Raw genomic sequence first — 20,143 nt, forward strand, 5'->3', positions numbered from 1 at the left:
GTGTATGGGTGCTGTCCTACAATGTGGCTCGATCACTTCACACTACAACCTTACAGCATTATCACTTATTTTAAATAGAATATCTACACACCCGTTGCAATAATCCGTTTGTTTTTTTGTTATTCACCGTAGAATATCTCAGTTTTCTGTGCTTTTTCCACTGCTAAGGAGCCATAACGTCAGTCAGTGCCACACTCCCCATACAGCAGCTGCTGCTGTCTTTGCTGCTGCTAACTACAGTTAACAGACCTGGAAAGTAAAACCTGGTCCGACCCGTGGGTGTTGAAGACCTGACCCGACGTCTGTATAATTAGTGATCATTCTCTGATTAAACCCGGCTGACAAATAAAAGAAAACAGGAAGCCGTCTTCGTTGTAATCGCCGCGATCCGCCGGTGTTATGCCGAGAAATGCCTGCTTGCCGAGATCTGCATGCCGCACAACAAACGTGGAACTGGATCATTCATTACGGGGACGGGGATGCAGTTTTCGGCACAGCAGTTTATTGGACCTGCCGAGATTTGCATCCCCTGGCATTTCACGAGCGACATGCAGATCTCGGCAAGCAGGCACTTCTCGGCATAACACCGGCGGCAACTACGTTGTGACGGTGCTATGTTTAATAGGAGCGTTAGCTGTTGTTAGCCACAGCATGTAGCTCAGCTAGTTAGCTTCAACTGTGTTTACATCGACTATACACTGTAGAGAAACTAACTTATAATGGCATCGATAACGTGTCTGTATATCTTCACACTGGTCCTGTTGTTCATGTAACCCCGCCGCCAGTGACCAGCCCCCGGTTCTTAGCTCTAGACCAGCAAGGAGTTGGTGCTTCAGACCAGTTTTAAGGACCAATAACCGGTTTTTAAGCGGTGGAAGAGCAAAGAACCGGTGCTAGTCGGGCTCTGGCTCCGAACCAGCACTGGAACCAGCTCAGTGGAAAAGGAGGGGAAACCCTACAACCACGGTATGTCATAAAACTATAACGCGCCCATTCAATTACATTGACGTTCACTGTTCTTTTGCCGTCCATCATGGCGTCCGGAGCTATCGCGAGTGGAACGTGACGTCACGTGCAAGGGGTCAATACCAGAACTAAACTCTGTTGGTCGGTTTATACCAGAACTAAACTCTCTGTTGGTCGGTTTATACCAGAACTAAACTCTCTGTTGGTCGGTTTATACCAGAACTAAACTCTGTTAGTCGGTTTATACCAGAACTAAACTCTGTTGGTCGGTTTATACCAGAGTTAAACTCTGTTAGTCGGTTTATACCAGAACTAAACTCTCTGTTGGTCGGTTTATACCAGAACTAAACTCTGTTAGTCGGTTTATACCAGAACTAAACTCTCTGTTGGTCGGTTTATACCAGAACTAAACTCTGTTGGTCGGTTTATACCAGAACTAAACTCTGTTGGCCGGTTTATACCAGAACTAAACTCTGTTGGTCGGTTTATACCAGAACTAAACTCTCTGTTGGTCGGTTTATACCAGAACTAAACTCTCTGTTGGTCGGTTTATACCAGAACTAAACTCTGTTGGTCGGTTTATACCAGAACTAAACTCTCTGTTGGTCGGTTTATACCAGAACTAAACTCTGTTAGTCGGTTTATACCAGAACTAAACTCTCTGTTGGTCGGTTTATACCAGAACTAAACTCTGTTAGTCGGTTTATACCAGAGTTAAACTCTCTGTTGGTCGGTTTATACCAGAACTAAACTCTCTGTTGGTCGGTTTATACCAGAACTAAACTCTGTTAGTCGGTTTATACCAGAACTAAACTCTCTGTTAGTCGGTTTATACCAGAACTAAACTCTCTGTTAGTCGGTTTATACCAGAGTTAAATACTGTTGCATCAACAAACACAGTTAAAGTTTAGACTCTGGAGGATTTAGTAACTGAACTTCATTAAGGAAAACAGGAGTGATCAGACAAAACAGGTTTCTCTTGTTTCCAAATCAAACTGTTGAGTCTTCCAGAAATAACAGGAACATTAAAAAGAAAAGTTAATCATAGAGTCTGAGCAGCAGATGTTTGATGGCACCAGACCGCGGCTCGGTATCAACAGAACCTCAGTCTCCTCTTTCATGAGGCTTGAACTCTGATCGGCTTCCTCACACCTACTACTACTACTACTACTACTACTACTACTACTACTACTACTACTCACATCTCTGGATAAATCTTTTATCTCCTTTTTCCTGTTTTATAAAGTTGAACTTCCTCCTCCCTCTGGACTTTAGACAGTTCTCAGTTCTGTTGCAGCAGTGGATGAAATGTTCAGTGTTTGTCTCATTGACTCTAATTACAAGCATCAAGTTCCAGGTGTGGACAGTTACCATAGTAACCATTTAAACCAGTCTGAGTCAGTCTGTGTGTTTATTATCGGGGTAAAACTTAGAGGGTATTTAACTGTTGATCAGGGTCATTTTGGTGTTTGAACGTTAGAGCACATCTGTATCTCACATTAACACCTGTGACTGTGTTTCTCTGTTGAAGGATCTTCTCTGTTCAACAACGAGCCGATCTCCGTCATGCTGTTCGGGATGGTCACCAAGTTCTGCAGCGGCCACGCGCCGCACTTCCCCATGAAGAAGGTGCTGCTGCTGCTGTGGAAGAGTGTTCTGGTAGGACATTACATTACATTACATTACATTACTCACACTACATTACTAACATTACATTACATCCTCTAACTCACATCTACACTCACACTACATCCTCTCACATTACACTTCCCCATGAAGAAGGTGCTGCTGCTGCTGTGGAAGAGCGTTCTGGTAGGATTACATTACTCACATTACTATCATTACATTACTCACATTACATTACTAACATTACATCCTCTAACTCACATCTACATTCACATTACATCCTCTCACATTGCACTTCCCCATGAAGAAGGTGCTGCTGCTGCTGTGGAAGAGCGTTCTGGTAGGACATTACATTACATTACATTACATTACATTACTCACACTACATTACTAACATTACATTACATCCTCTAACTCACATCTACACTCACACTACATCCTCTCACATTACACTTCCCCATGAAGAAGGTGCTGCTGCTGCTGTGGAAGAGTGTTCTGGTAGGAGGATTACATTACATTACTAACATTACATTACTCACACTACATTACTAACATTACATTACTCACATTACATTACTAACATTACATTACATTACTAACATTACATTACTAACATTACATTACATTACTAACATTACATTACTAACATTACATTACTAACATTACATTACTAACATTACATTACTCACATTACATTACTAACATTACATTACTCACACTACATTACTAACATTACATTACTCACATTACATTACTAACATTACATTACTCACATTACATTACTAACATTACATTACTCACATTACATTATTAACATTACATTACTAACATTACATTACATTACTAACATTACATTACTCACACTACATTACTAACATTACATTACTCACATTACATTATTAACATTACATTACTAACATTACATTACTAACATTACATTACATTACTAACATTACATTACATTACTCACATTACATTACTAACATTACATTACATTACTAACATTACATTACTCACATTACATTACATTACTCACATTACATTACTCACATTACATTACATTACTCACATTACATTACTCACATTACATTACTCACATTACATTACATTACTCACATTACATTACTCACATTACATTACATTACTCACATTACATTACTCACATTACATTACATTACTCACATTACATTACTCACATTACATTACTAACATTACATTACTCACATTACATTACTCACATTACATTACTAACATTACATTACTAACATTACATTACTCACATTACATTACTAACATTACATTACTAACATTACATTACTAACATTACATCCTCTAACTCACATCTACACTCACACTACACTGCACTTCCCCATGAAGAAGGTGCTGCTGCTGTGGAAGAGCGTTCTGGTAGGAGGATTACATTACTAACATTACTAACATTACATTACTCACATTACATTACTAACATTACATTACATCCTCTAATAGTCCAGTCATTTTATGAGAAAAGGTTAAACAAATTGCAACAGAAGCAAACTCAACTGATTTTGTATCCTCAACATGTCCTGAGTGAGAGAAAAAAAGCCCAGAAGAATCCCATTAGGGGAAAGTTTCGAAAAACACCCAAACATATCCCATTTATACGCATATAAAACATTTTTTTCACATGAATAGGGTAAAATTTTTAACCTTTAGATATCTCCATGAAAATTGCTGAGTTGATTACTTACATTAAGACAAACAAAAAATGTATTACAAGTTTTTTGAAATTCTTTGTTAACATGAGCAAATGTGGATAAATTTGCATAAATCTGCATAAATTGCACCGTTTTGATGGCACATGTATATATGAAGTTGCTGTGGTGGTACCGGCATGGAAATTGGAGTGAGTTGACTCCATCGGTCAACCGACAAGTTGACCACTTTAAATTTCAAGATGACTGTAAAATCCCCTGATCGCACAAACTGAAATACGCTGCTGTGGCCGGGTTTTGGTTGATTTTTCAAGACAGCCACATCCTTAGTAGAGCAGGTATGACATGAGCCAACAGTGCATAATCCAATTACGTATGGCTAATTTGCATACATACAGCACTTCATCTAAACATTGGGTAGAGCAGGTGAAAATGTCTTGTTCAATCTTGTTAACATATTACAGTTAAAAAACTTAAGGAATGGAACCAATTTAGGCCCATGAGCATTAATAGAGACGGAGCATGTCATACCTGCTCTACTAAGGATGTGGCTGTCTTGAAAAATTGCAGTCATCTTGAAATTTAAAGTGGTCAACTTGTCGGTTGACCGATGGAGTCAACTCATTCCAATTTTCATGCCGGTACCACCACAGCACCTTCATATATACAGGTGCCGTCAAAACGGTGCATTTTATGCAAATGTATGCAGACTTATGCAAATTTGCTCATGTTAACAAAGAATTTCAAAAAACTTGTAATACATTTTTTGTTTGTCTTAATGTAAGTAATCAACTCAGTAATTTTCATGGAGATATCTAAAGGTTAAAAATGTTACCCTATTCATGTGAAAAAAAATTTTTATATGCATATAAATGGGATATGTTTGGGTGTTTTTCGAAACTTTCCCCTAATGGGATTCTTCGGGGCTTTTTTTCCCTCACTCAGGACATGTTGAGGATACAAAACCAGTTGAGTTTGCTTCTGTTGCAATTTGTTTAACGTTGACCCCTTTTTTGGCCTAAAATGACTGGACTATAACTCACATCTACACTCACACTACACTGCACTTCCCCATGAAGAAGGTGCTGCTGCTGCTGCTGTGGAAGAGGAGCAACACTGAACCTACATCCTCTAACTCAGCGGTTTTCATCCCCGCTCTCTTCGGGGGGGGGGGGGGGGGGGGGGGGTAGCGTACATGTGCGTACATGGCCTACTGCAGTGTTTCTCAAATGGGGGTACGCGTACCCCTAGGGGTACGTGAAGGCACTCCAGGGGGTACGTGAGATTTGAAATATTATATTAAAAAATATATAAATTCCAAAATCCATTAAAAATAATTATCTAACGGATATTTCAATAAAATACATGTCTAAATTCATAAACTAAATCTTATATTCAGTGGGCTACTTAATTAATTATCCTTAAAAAAAAAACACGAGCCCCCCCGCCCCCCACCAGATGGTTTAACCCAACCTGACATTTGCCGCACGGCATCGCCTGTCAATCAAACAACGGAGTCGGGGTTGACGTAGCAGCATCGCTGCTGAAAGCTATGGCTGAAACACGGAGGGATAAGTGATAAAAAGGCGAAACCAGAGCCGGTAAAATCCCGACAGTATTCAGAAGAATGTGTGATTAAGGGATTTACGTCCACGAGTTGCAACCCACTCTAGGCATCATGTTTTGTTTTTTTCTGTGGGGAGAAGTTAACAAACAGTGGCATGAAGCTGCTCATCTCCAGACGCATCTCAACACAAAACATGCACATCATGTCATGTCAGTGACTGCTTCATGTGGAAACTTTATGAATTCAGGTTGGTGAGATTTTAAACGACAGCATCAAAGTGATCAACTTCATAAAGTCAAGGCCACTAATGCAGGTGTGTTTCACTGCCTCAGTTAACACAGACAGAGAGAAATCCTCTGGCTCTCAACCTGTTGTTATGATCTGAAGCCACGTCTCTGATTGAGCACAGTCCCCCCATGCCACCGTGTTGCAGGACAACTGACCTGCAAAGCAGTAGCCCTACTGTCTGGACTTTTATTCTGTGTGTGTGAAGAAATGTATCTAAAATTGATATCATGAATTCATTTTGAGAACAGATATTTATTAGATAGCATTTTAGACTGATGATTATTCTCATGTGCAAAAATCTTTATAATCAAGTTGATTATTTTTTAGTCTGTATTTCTATATATTTTTATTTCCAAATAGTTCAAAAGAGGCCACTATAACCAATGTTTTACACAGTTTTAAAGTAAAATAAAGCAGACACTGATGACACAGTGCTGTGTTTTATGTCTTTTGGTCCAAAAATGCTTTGCGCTGGGTAGGGGGTACTTGGCTGAAAAAATATTTCACAGGGGGTACTTCACTGAAAAAAGATTGAGAACCACTGGCCTACTGTATAAACAGGACTGTAGACGGTCACATAGTTTTCTCTTACGTTTACGTTCTTTGTTACAACTCACCATAATATAGGATCACAATAATACTGTCAGTCATCTGGGGTGATGGGGGCGGGGGGGGTTGTGATGCTCCGTCTGTCATCTCAGGTCCAGTCTCTACTCTGTCATCTCTGTCATCTCTGTCATCTCTGTCATCTCTGTCTACTCTGTCTACTCTGTCATCTCTGTCATCTCTGTCTACTCTGTCTACTCTGTCTACTCTGTCATCTCTGTCTACTCTGTCATCTCTGTCATCTCTGTCTACTCTGTCATCTCTGTCATCTCTGTCATCTCTGTCATCTCTGTCATCTCTGTCATCTCTGTCATCTCTGTCATCTCTGTCTACTCTGTCTACTCTGTCATCTCTGTCATCTCTGTCTACTCTGTCTACTCTGTCTACTCTGTCATCTCTGTCTACTCTGTCATCTCTGTCATCTCTGTCTACTCTGTCATCTCTGTCTACTCTGTCATCTCTGTCATCTCTGTCTACTCTGTCATCTCTGTCATCTCTGTCATCTCTGTCTACTCTGTCATCTCTGTCATCTCTGTCTACTCTGTCATCTCTGTCATCTCTGTCATCTCTGTCATCTCTGTCATCTCTGTCATCTCTGTCATCTCTGTCTACTCTGTCATCTCTGTCTACTCTGTCATCTCTGTCATCTCTGTCATCTCTGTCTACTCTGTCATCTCTGTCATCTCTGTCATCTCTGTCTACTCTGTCATCTCTGTCATCTCTGTCATCTCTGTCTACTCTGTCATCTCTGTCATCTCTGTCATCTCTGTCTACTCTGTCATCTCTGTCATCTCTGTCATCTCTGTCTACTCTGTCATCTCTGTCATCTCTGTCATCTCTGTCATCTCTGTCTACTCTGTCATCTCTGTCATCTCTGTCTACTCTGTCATCTCTGTCTACTCTGTCATCTCTGTCATCTCTGTCATCTCTGTCTACTCTGTCATCTCTGTCATCTCTGTCATCTCTGTCATCTCTGTCTACTCTGTCATCTCTGTCTACTCTGTCATCTCTGTCATCTCTGTCATCTCTGTCATCTCTGTCATCTCTGTCTACTCTGTCATCTCTGTCATCTCTGTCATCTCTGTCATCTCTGTCTACTCTGTCATCTCTGTCATCTCTGTCATCTCTGTCTACTCTGTCATCTCTGTCTACTCTGTCTACTCTGTCATCTCTGTCATCTCTGTCTACTCTGTCTACTCTGTCATCTCTGTCATCTCTGTCATCTCTGTCTACTCTGTCATCTCTGTCATCTCTGTCATCTCTGTCTACTCTGTCATCTCTGTCTACTCTGTCTACTCTGTCATCTCTGTCATCTCTGTCTACTCTGTCTACTCTGTCATCTCTGTCATCTCTGTCATCTCTGTCATCTCTGTCATCTCTGTCATCTCTGTCTACTCTGTCTACTCTGTCTACTCTGTCATCTCTGTCATCTCTGTCATCTCTGTCTACTCTGTCATCTCTGTCATCTCTGTCATCTCTGTCATCTCTGTCTACTCTGTCATCTCTGTCTACTCTGTCTACTCTGTCATCTCTGTCATCTCTGTCTACTCTGTCTACTCTGTCATCTCTGTCATCTCTGTCATCTCTGTCTACTCTGTCATCTCTGTCATCTCTGTCATCTCTGTCTACTCTGTCATCTCTGTCATCTCTGTCATCTCTGTCTACTCTGTCTACTCTGTCATCTCTGTCATCTCTGTCATCTCTGTCATCTCTGTCTACTCTGTCATCTCTGTCATCTCTGTCATCTCTGTCTACTCTGTCATCTCTGTCATCTCTGTCATCTCTGTCTACTCTGTCTACTCTGTCATCTCTGTCATCTCTGTCATCTCTGTCTACTCTGTCTACTCTGTCATCTCTGTCTACTCTGTCATCTCTGTCTACTCTGTCATCTCTGTCTACTCTGTCATCTCTGTCATCTCTGTCTACTCTGTCATCTCTGTCATCTCTGTCATCTCTGTCATCTCTGTCATCTCTGTCTACTCTGTCATCTCTGTCTACTCTGTCATCTCTGTCTACTCTGTCATCTCTGTCTACTCTGTCATCTCTGTCTACTCTGTCATCTCTGTCTACTCTGTCTACTCTGTCATCTCTGTCATCTCTGTCTACTCTGTCTACTCTGTCTACTCTGTCATCTCTGTCTACTCTGTCATCTCTGTCTACTCTGTCATCTCTGTCTACTCTGTCTACTCTGTCATCTCTGTCATCTCTGTCTACTCTGTCTACTCTGTCTACTCTGTCATCTCTGTCTACTCTGTCATCTCTGTCTACTCTGTCTACTCTGTCATCTCTGTCATCTCTGTCTACTCTGTCTACTCTGTCTACTCTGTCATCTCTGTCATCTCTGTCTACTCTGTCATCTCTGTCATCTCTGTCATCTCTGTCATCTCTGTCATCTCTGTCATCTCTGTCATCTCTGTCTACTCTGTCATCTCTGTCTACTCTGTCATCTCTGTCATCTCTGTCTACTCTGTCATCTCTGTCTACTCTGTCATCTCTGTCTACTCTGTCTACTCTGTCTACTCTGTCTACTCTGTCATCTCTGTCTACTCTGTCATCTCTGTCATCTCTGTCTACTCTGTCTACTCTGTCTACTCTGTCATCTCTGTCTACTCTGTCATCTCTGTCATCTCTGTCTACTCTGTCATCTCTGTCATCTCTGTCATCTCTGTCATCTCTGTCATCTCTGTCTACTCTGTCTACTCTGTCTACTCTGTCATCTCTGTCATCTCTGTCTACTCTGTCATCTCTGTCTACTCTGTCATCTCTGTCATCTCTGTCATCTCTGTCATCTCTGTCATCTCTGTCTACTCTGTCATCTCTGTCTACTCTGTCATCTCTGTCATCTCTGTCATCTCTGTCATCTCTGTCTACTCTGTCATCTCTGTCTACTCTGTCTACTCTGTCATCTCTGTCATCTCTGTCATCTCTGTCTACTCTGTCATCTCTGTCTACTCTGTCTACTCTGTCTACTCTGTCATCTCTGTCTACTCTGTCATCTCTGTCATCTCTGTCATCTCTGTCTACTCTGTCATCTCTGTCATCTCTGTCATCTCTGTCTACTCTGTCTACTCTGTCTACTCTGTCATCTCTGTCATCTCTGTCATCTCTGTCATCTCTGTCATCTCTGTCATCTCTGTCATCTCTGTCTACTCTGTCATCTCTGTCTACTCTGTCTACTCTGTCATCTCTGTCATCTCTGTCATCTCTGTCTACTCTGTCATCTCTGTCTACTCTGTCTACTCTGTCTACTCTGTCATCTCTGTCTACTCTGTCATCTCTGTCATCTCTGTCTACTCTGTCATCTCTGTCATCTCTGTCATCTCTGTCTACTCTGTCTACTCTGTCTACTCTGTCATCTCTGTCATCTCTGTCATCTCTGTCTACTCTGTCATCTCTGTCATCTCTGTCATCTCTGTCTACTCTGTCTACTCTGTCATCTCTGTCTACTCTGTCTACTCTGTCTACTCTGTCATCTCTGTCTACTCTGTCATCTCTGTCATCTCTGTCTACTCTGTCATCTCTGTCATCTCTGTCTACTCTGTCTACTCTGTCTACTCTGTCATCTCTGTCTACTCTGTCTACTCTGTCATCTCTGTCTACTCTGTCATCTCTGTCATCTCTGTCTACTCTGTCATCTCTGTCATCTCTGTCTACTCTGTCATCTCTGTCATCTCTGTCATCTCTGTCATCTCTGTCATCTCTGTCATCTCTGTCTACTCTGTCTACTCTGTCTACTCTGTCTACTCTGTCATCTCTGTCATCTCTGTCATCTCTGTCATCTCTGTCTACTCTGTCTACTCTGTCTACTCTGTCTACTCTGTCATCTCTGTCATCTCTGTCATCTCTGTCATCTCTGTCTACTCTGTCATCTCTGTCTACTCTGTCATCTCTGTCTACTCTGTCATCTCTGTCTACTCTGTCATCTCTGTCTACTCTGTCTACTCTGTCTACTCTGTCATCTCTGTCTACTCTGTCTACTCTGTCTACTCTGTCATCTCTGTCTACTCTGTCATCTCTGTCATCTCTGTCATCTCTGTCATCTCTGTCATCTCTGTCTACTCTGTCATCTCTGTCTACTCTGTCATCTCTGTCATCTCTGTCTACTCTGTCTACTCTGTCATCTCTGTCTACTCTGTCATCTCTGTCATCTCTGTCATCTCTGTCTACTCTGTCATCTCTGTCTACTCTGTCTACTCTGTCTACTCTGTCATCTCTGTCTACTCTGTCATCTCTGTCTACTCTGTCTACTCTGTCTACTCTGTCTACTCTGTCTACTCTGTCATCTCTGTCTACTCTGTCTACTCTGTCTACTCTGTCATCTCTGTCTACTCTGTCATCTCTGTCATCTCTGTCTACTCTGTCTACTCTGTCTACTCTGTCTACTCTGTCTACTCTGTCATCTCTGTCATCTCTGTCATCTCTGTCATCTCTGTCTACTCTGTCATCTCTGTCATCTCTGTCATCTCTGTCATCTCTGTCTACTCTGTCATCTCTGTCTACTCTGTCATCTCTGTCATCTCTGTCTACTCTGTCATCTCTGTCTACTCTGTCTACTCTGTCATCTCTGTCTACTCTGTCATCTCTGTCATCTCTGTCATCTCTGTCATCTCTGTCTACTCTGTCTACTCTGTCTACTCTGTCATCTCTGTCTACTCTGTCATCTCTGTCTACTCTGTCTACTCTGTCATCTCTGTCTACTCTGTCATCTCTGTCATCTCTGTCTACTCTGTCATCTCTGTCTACTCTGTCTACTCTGTCTACTCTGTCTACTCTGTCATCTCTGTCTACTCTGTCATCTCTGTCTACTCTGTCATCTCTGTCTACTCTGTCTACTCTGTCATCTCTGTCTACTCTGTCATCTCTGTCATCTCTGTCTACTCTGTCATCTCTGTCTACTCTGTCTACTCTGTCATCTCTGTCATCTCTGTCTACTCTGTCATCTCTGTCTACTCTGTCATCTCTGTCTACTCTGTCATCTCTGTCGTCTCTGTCATCTCTGTCTACTCTGTCTACTCTGTCTACTCTGTCTACTCTGTCTACTCTGTCTACTCTGTCTACTCTGTCTACTCTGTCATCTCTGTCATCTCTGTCTACTCTGTCTACTCTGTCATCTCTGTCTACTCTGTCATCTCTGTCTACTCTGTCATCTCTGTCTACTCTGTCATCTCTGTCGTCTCTGTCATCTCTGTCTACTCTGTCTACTCTGTCTACTCTGTCTACTCTGTCTACTCTGTCATCTCTGTCTACTCTGTCTACTCTGTCATCTCTGTCTACTCTGTCTACTCTGTCATCTCTGTCATCTCTGTCTACTCTGTCATCTCTGTCTACTCTGTCATCTCTGTCTACTCTGTCATCTCTGTCGTCTCTGTCATCTCTGTCTACTCTGTCTACTCTGTCTACTCTGTCTACTCTGTCTACTCTGTCTACTCTGTCTACTCTGTCGTCTCTGTCATCTCTGTCTACTCTGTCTACTCTGTCTACTCTGTCATCTCTGTCTACTCTGTCATCTCTGTCATCTCTGTCTACTCTGTCATCTCTGTCATCTCTGTCTACTCTGTCTACTCTGTCTACTCTGTCATCTCTGTCTACTCTGTCATCTCTGTCATCTCTGTCTACTCTGTCATCTCTGTCTACTCTGTCTACTCTGTCTACTCTGTCTACTCTGTCTACTCTGTCTACTCTGTCATCTCTGTCATCTCTGTCTACTCTGTCTACTCTGTCTACTCTGTCTACTCTGTCTACTCTGTCATCTCTGTCTACTCTGTCATCTCTGTCTACTCTGTCATCTCTGTCTACTCTGTCTACTCTGTCTACTCTGTCTACTCTGTCATCTCTGTCATCTCTGTCATCTCTGTCATCTCTGTCTACTCTGTCATCTCTGTCTACTCTGTCATCTCTGTCTACTCTGTCATCTCTGTCTACTCTGTCATCTCTGTCATCTCTGTCTACTCTGTCATCTCTGTCATCTCTGTCATCTCTGTCTACTCTGTCATCTCTGTCATCTCTGTCTACTCTGTCATCTCTGTCATCTCTGTCATCTCTGTCATCTCTGTCATCTCTGTCATCTCTGTCTACTCTGTCATCTCTGTCTACTCTGTCTACTCTGTCATCTCTGTCTACTCTGTCATCTCTGTCATCTCTGTCTACTCTGTCATCTCTGTCTACTCTGTCTACTCTGTCATCTCTGTCTACTCTGTCATCTCTGTCTACTCTGTCATCTCTGTCTACTCTGTCATCTCTGTCATCTCTGTCTACTCTGTCATCTCTGTCATCTCTGTCATCTCTGTCTACTCTGTCATCTCTGTCATCTCTGTCTACTCTGTCTACTCTGTCTACTCTGTCATCTCTGTCATCTCTGTCATCTCTGTCATCTCTGTCATCTCTGTCATCTCTGTCATCTCTGTCTACTCTGTCTACTCTGTCATCTCTGTCTACTCTGTCATCTCTGTCTACTCTGTCATCTCTGTCTACTCTGTCATCTCTGTCATCTCTGTCTACTCTGTCATCTCTGTCATCTCTGTCATCTCTGTCATCTCTGTCATCTCTGTCTACTCTGTCTACTCTGTCATCTCTGTCTACTCTGTCTACTCTGTCATCTCTGTCATCTCTGTCTACTCTGTCATCTCTGTCTACTCTGTCATCTCTGTCATCTCTGTCTACTCTGTCATCTCTGTCTACTCTGTCATCTCTGTCATCTCTGTCTACTCTGTCATCTCTGTCTACTCTGTCTACTCTGTCTACTCTGTCTACTCTGTCATCTCTGTCTACTCTGTCTACTCTGTCATCTCTGTCATCTCTGTCTACTCTGTCATCTCTGTCTACTCTGTCATCTCTGTCTACTCTGTCATCTCTGTCATCTCTGTCATCTCTGTCATCTCTGTCTACTCTGTCATCTCTGTCATCTCTGTCATCTCTGTCTACTCTGTCTACTCTGTCATCTCTGTCATCTCTGTCATCTCTGTCATCTCTGTCTACTCTGTCATCTCTGTCATCTCTGTCATCTCTGTCATCTCTGTCATCTCTGTCTACTCTGTCTACTCTGTCTACTCTGTCTACTCTGTCATCTCTGTCTACTCTGTCATCTCTGTCTACTCTGTCATCTCTGTCTACTCTGTCTACTCTGTCATCTCTGTCATCTCTGTCATCTCTGTCATCTCTGTCTACTCTGTCATCTCTGTCTACTCTGTCTACTCTGTCATCTCTGTCATCTCTGTCATCTCTGTCTACTCTGTCATCTCTGTCTACTCTGTCTACTCTGTCTACTCTGTCTACTCTGTCATCTCTGTCATCTCTGTCTACTCTGTCTACTCTGTCTACTCTGTCTACTCTGTCATCTCTGTCATCTCTGTCATCTCTGTCTACTCTGTCATCTCTGTCATCTCTGTCATCTCTGTCTACTCTGTCATCTCTGTCATCTCTGTCATCTCTGTCTACTCTGTCTACTCTGTCATCTCTGTCATCTCTGTCATCTCTGTCATCTCTGTCTACTCTGTCGTCTCGTTTTGCTGCTGCCGCTGCAGAAAACTCTGTTTCACAACATGATAACATGATTGTAATAGAAGCAGGTTTTCAGAGCTTTATCTCAGGATATTCTGCTTAAATCCAGAACTCAGGGAGATCAGTTTTCTGTGAAGTGATGAAGCAGCAGAGAGTCGGTCCACATGTATTAAACTGTGGAGCAGGTGAATCACCTGTTGTAATGAACCCGTCATTTCAACAGGACTGGTGGTTTTTCAGTTAGAACAGCTTCTTCTTGTTGCTAGGCGTCGGCTCTTCTTTTTTCCCGGCCCGGCGACGTGTGTTTTTCACTCTGTCATGTTTGTGGACCTGCCTGTCAGCTGAGCAGCGCTGGAACGATGGAACGATGCACAAACAGAAGTGGCAACAATTTCAAAATAAAACGTCCAGAAGTCAAATAGACGAAACAAATGTTTTATTTTTATTTTTTTCCAACCTCTTTCTGCCAAATGGTCCACAGCTCGGTGGTTGGAGACCGCTGCTCTAACTGAGACCGCTGGTCTAACTCACATCTACATCTACCTTCACTCACACTAACTCACACTGCTGCCTTTACCTTTACATCCTCTCACATCCACATCTACATTCACCTGCAGCTGGAACATCTGGCTGTGGGAGTGAAGCCAGATGTTGTAGTGAAGCCAGATGTTGTAGTGAAGCCAGATGTTGTTGTGAATCCAGATGTTGTAGTGAAGCCAGATGTTGTTGTGAATCCAGATGTTGTGTGTTTCAGTTCACCCTGGGGGGCTTCCAGCGGCTGCAGAGGGCTAGAGGCCAGATGTTAATCCAGATGTTAATCCAGATGTTCTGCTGTGTTACAGTTCACCCTGGGCGGCTTCGAGCGGCTGCAGAGTGTTAGAGTTAGAAGCCAGATGTTAATCCAGATGTTAATCCAGATGTTAATCCAGATGTTCTGTTACAGTTCACCCTGGGCGGCTTCGAGCGGCTGCAGAGGGTTAGAAGCCAGATGTTAACCCAGATGTTAAAGCTGGGGTCTGTAATCCTGTTCAGAAGCACTTTTCGTTATACTGGGGGAAATGGCCCGTCTAATTTCAGAGGAATCAGTGCATTATGTCATCAGGAAAAGGAACGGAGAAAAACAGAGGTCTGTGACAGCCGCAGGACTGAGAAAACTCCGCCCAATCTGTATCCTTCAGACCGAAGGGCACGGATTGGTCGAAGTTTGCTCGGAGAGTAAAGAACCAATCAGATGCCTTCGTGTCTCGTTCTGCACCCGCCCCCCTCCTACGCGCGCGTGCACCGTCTTCACGTCTCGCTGTTGTTGCCTGGCTGGATAAAGTCAGCACTGCTCTGCAGAAGAACGGATTTCATGCTCATTTCTGAGCAACGGCTGAGAAAATGCAGCCCAAATCACCACTTCCACGGTTACTTGTAACGACTCGCCCCGAGAAAAAGGCAAGGAAGAGAAAGCCGGAGGAAGAAAAGGCTGGCTGCTGACAAAACGGCTCGGGATCTGTCTATGCTCTGGAGCAAGAGGCTAAACCAGAGGAAACATCGGTGTAGCTTCAGGTCGGTGGAAACAACTGAGGGATCTGGGCCTGAAAAGTGATGCCGAGGTTGCTCTCTTCTGCTGGACAGGTAATTATTTGTTTTGCTTCGGGGAGGATTTCTTATTTTCATGAAATATGTAGGCTAACTTTTGCTAACGTAGCTATTGTAGCTTGTATTAGCCAAATGCTAATATTAGCTTCTCTGTGGGTTTAAAACTGGTCGGTGACGCTAGTATTGAATAGATTCTACCATAGTCGTCAGTGTCTGCATTATTATTGTGATAAAAGACGCACATATGTTGGCTTTTACGTTTTACAACTGTTGCGTATTTATGTTTTCATAGTCATGACATGAGAAGGATCGATCAACCTCGACGCAGTCTGAACGGATTGATTAGGCCCCGCTAGCTTCAACTACTGTTTCCAAGTCTCTGTCCACGGTGAGTTCAACTTGCTGCTGCTGCTATTGCTATGAATATGAATTTGACCAACGTTGTCTTTGGTGTGGTGTAAAAATCTGTCTTTCATATCTAGCCCTTTCTGTTTTATGTGGCTCAAAGTGCTATTTGAGGTACTTCAGAAAAGTATTATTGCACATATAGTATATATACATTATATGAAGTGATATCTGCCGTATCATTATACAGACATTGAGTAAATGTTAGTGATTATCTTTTGAGAAATATGATGGCCTGAGGATAAAACCTGTCCTTCACCTTAGGAGGTCCAGCACTCCACACAGAGTTGTTAACATCAACTACAACAACCACCAACACTAAAATAAAACACAGCTACCTTAGGTTGTACCTCTAACTTTGTGTGGTGTTGGTGGAGTAATTGATAATGTTACAAGCTTGTCTATGGACTAACGTTATACTCTGTTAGCTGCTATGCAGAGAGGATAGGGGAAAACTGAGGATCTTCTCAACAGTTTATATAAATCTTTATGCCTTTTTGTTCTGTCAAAACATCTTCCTTAAAGTTTCAACTGCCAAACCCAAGATTTCTATTTCTACATATAAACAGTTCTGTGTTTTGTGCTCTATGAATGAAGGGCAAATGTATGTTGATGCTGCACTGACAGTATTCTCTAATTCTGCAATCTTCACAGAGATGATGACTTCTCAGTAGCTGGGGTTCAGGAATCAGACATTAGCTGCCCAGAGGAGACAGCTCTTCAGCAATTGGATGCAAGGTATGTTACTGTGACAACCATCCCTGCTGCCTTGCTCTCTCTCTCCTCACAGTAGCAGGGTGGTCAGTGGCCAAAGCTGCACCTGGGCTCTGGGGAGGCTGTGGTCTACAACTCCCTCCTGGAGTCAGCTGCTCTCCCTCTCTCCTGCCTGCAACACCTCCTGCTCTTTGGTTGATGTTTTGGTTCTGTTTTTACACTCTATAACACCCCACACACACATACTCTTCCATCCATACACCCACTTACATTACTGATCTTACAGACCACACACGCCATGCTTAGTTTGTTCTTTTTCAATCCTTTTTAATCAGGAAAAAAAGGGGCAAAAAATATTATTGGCATTTTTGAAGAGGACACTTTTGTCCCTAAATGATAAGAACGTATGTTTTTCATAAGGGTGTAGGTTATAGGTTGTATCACAGCCACCACACTAGACAGGAGTTACCTCCTGCTCCTTATGATGTTGCTCCTTTCAGACGTTGTTCAACTGGGGCAGAGCTTTATGCTTCAGACCTTGACGCATACAACTCCACCCCGAGTAAACTGTAAGCTAATATGAATGTATCACACAAAGCTTATTATCTTTTCTCTTATTACAGATACGGCAAGGTGTACAATAGAAAGTCGAAGAAGTGGAGCCTTTCCACAGAAAAGGTGGAGATGGACTACAGTTACATTGCAGATCAACAGAGCTGACAAAACACTCCTCATACACAGCCTGACCTGTCTGCCTTCCCTGGAAACACCTTTTCCATGTAAACACCTTCTCCAATGTGTAGATATACTCATGTTGAAAATGTACATATACTTATGTAACAATAAAGGGTTATACCAACTTTGTTGTAATTTTTCTGTAATCACTTATTTTTGTTGCGGTGGTGAGAAAATGTATAGCTTCTTTTGCAGAAATACTAAAATGAAAGGCATTCATCACTTTCAAATTTTTATTAAAAACAATATAAATAACAAAAGACAAAATTTAAATATAAGTCAAAAATATAAATAAGAATAATAAAATAACTTTGGAATGTACAGACTGTAAACCTCAGTGCAAATTTGACAGGAATCTAATGTAGAACACAGTATAAACGGCAGGGCTCTAGTAAATCTTACAGTGTGTTTACACTCTACAAGGGACAAAACCTTTATACTGTCCATGAGGATCTGGGTAGCGGTCTCTTTATTTTCCAGACACAGGAACTAGGTAGACATGAAGCTGGAGGGCCTGGCGGAGGAGCATCTCCTGATGCTGACATCTGCAGGTATCAAACAGGAGGTTTAGGTTGATGAGATTCTTCCAAGCGCAAGTCGTTCATTTCTAGCCTGTAAAGAGAATAGTTCATCAAGGAGATTAGACTTTCTCATCATGTTGTCCTTTATTATTACTAATATTACTGGAATTTCATTTATTATTTTTTGTATGTTTATATTTTTCCCTTTACAGTTTATGAATGACAATGAACTCTCTAACAGAAATGTTGTGTTCACAGTAAATGGCATGTCATTGTTTACAGTTGTTTACAGTTCTTGATTATGTTGAGATCAAGAGAAAAAAAAAGGCTCAGACTGTAGCTCGGTCTGAGCCAGTACTGTCATCGTGCAAACTAACAATCAAACAACAAAGATATCGTTATCCTATTAGCATATCTGCCTAACTAATTTATGTAGCCAAATTGAGGTATTGGCCTAAATTTACTTTCCTAACACTTCTGCATCACCCTGCATCATTTTCAATGAAAAACTGAGTTAGGCAGATATGCTATGTGACTAATAAAAACACTAAATACACGTTTGTCAGTGAAAAACACATCACAATCAGGCTAACTGTTACAATGTAATTTAGATGATGGGTCTGAATCCAGCCGGATCCTCGGGAAGATTCAGCAGATTCAGACCTTCAGACCCGACCTGCCCCTGGGTCTGCACAGACTGATGTGCTATAAAACAAACAAAAATAATAATAATAATAATATAGTTTACTTACAGGTACGGTAAGTGAGACATGACTGTTTGTTGTCGTCCAAAACTACTCCTAGCTCGTTAGCTCGTAGCTCGTAGCCCTTAGCTCGTAGCTGTCCTCTCCTCCGTGCTGCTTCTGTGCGCGTGCTAGTGTGTGGGGGCGTGGCTTGGACGGACTCACTGACGGGAGGGGGAGCAGGGGGGAGGAACTTTAGGAGGTGCTTTTTTCAAATCTTGCTCGCTCTCTTGCTAGTTTTCCAGGATTACAGACCCTAGCTTTAATCCAGATGTTGTGTGTTTCAGTTCACCCTGGGCGGCTTCGAGCGGCTGCAGAGGGTTAGAAGCCAGATGTTAACCCAGATGTTAATCCAGATGTTGTATTACAGTTCACCCTCGGGGGCTTCGAGCGGCTGCAGAGGGTTAGAGTTAGAAGCCAGATGTGAAGCCAGATGTTAATCCAGATGTTGTATTACAGTTCACCCTGGGGGGCTTCGAGCGGCTGCAGAGGGTTAGAGTTAGAAGCCAGATGTTAATCCAGATGTTAATCCAGATGTTGTATTACAGTTCACCCTGGGCGGCTTCGAGCGGCTGCAGAGGGTTAGAGTTAGAAGCCAGATGTGAAGCCAGATGTTAATCCAGATGTTGTATTACAGTTCACCCTGGGCGGCTTCGAGCGGCTGCAGAGGGTTAGAAGCCAGAAGCCAGATGTTAATCCAGATGTTAATCCAGATGTTCTGTTACAGTTCACCCTCGGAGGCTTCGAGCGGCTGCAGAGCATCAAGGTGTGCAGGCGCTCCTCCCTGGGTCTCGCTCCGCTGCCTGAAGACAGCATCCGCGTCACTCGCAGCATGAGAGCAGCGTCGCCGCCGGCGTCGGCCTCAGACCTCATCGAGCAGCAGCAGAAACGGGCGCGACGCGAACACAAGGTACCAAGGCTTACTCTTACTTCTTACTTCTTACTCTTTACTCTTTACCTCACGGCTTCAAGCTGCTGCCAGGGAACCGGTCTGAGTCGTTCTGCTCCTCAGCTGCAGCTCACACACCGGCAGTGAGAGGGTTAAGATCAAACTCATGGTTCTTCTTCGTATGAGGAAGAAGAGTTCAGCGTTTATAAGATCCATCGGCTGCGATCGGCTGAACCAGAGGAAGTGGACGTGGCGCTGTAGCAGCTGTAGCAGCACGTTGTGTTTTATATTTATGTAAAATTACTCAA

The 20,143-nt window shown here is 42.7% G+C and overlaps 1 protein-coding gene across 3 annotated transcripts in view; it reads left to right on the forward strand.

Annotated features, from left to right (window-relative positions):
• Positions 1-20,143, forward strand: part of strip1 (striatin interacting protein 1) — a 46,944-nt gene that overhangs the window by 15,588 nt on the left and 11,213 nt on the right. The window contains exons 7-9 of one of the 3 annotated variants that reach the window (XM_083972365.1): positions 2,498-2,625; positions 15,087-15,116; positions 19,704-19,856. In XM_083972365.1, the coding sequence (XP_083828491.1) occupies positions 2,498-2,625; positions 15,087-15,116; positions 19,704-19,856 (311 nt within the window). Of the gene's footprint in view, positions 1-2,497; positions 2,626-15,086; positions 15,117-19,405; positions 19,419-19,583; positions 19,597-19,686; positions 19,857-20,143 lie in introns of all 3 variants that reach the window. The other 2 variants (XM_083972363.1, XM_083972364.1) reach the window with 2 other exon arrangements.

The sequence above is a fragment of the Trachurus trachurus genome (assembly GCF_905171665.1).
Source record: "Trachurus trachurus genome assembly, chromosome: 5".
Lineage (NCBI taxonomy): Eukaryota > Metazoa > Chordata > Actinopteri > Carangiformes > Carangidae > Trachurus > Trachurus trachurus.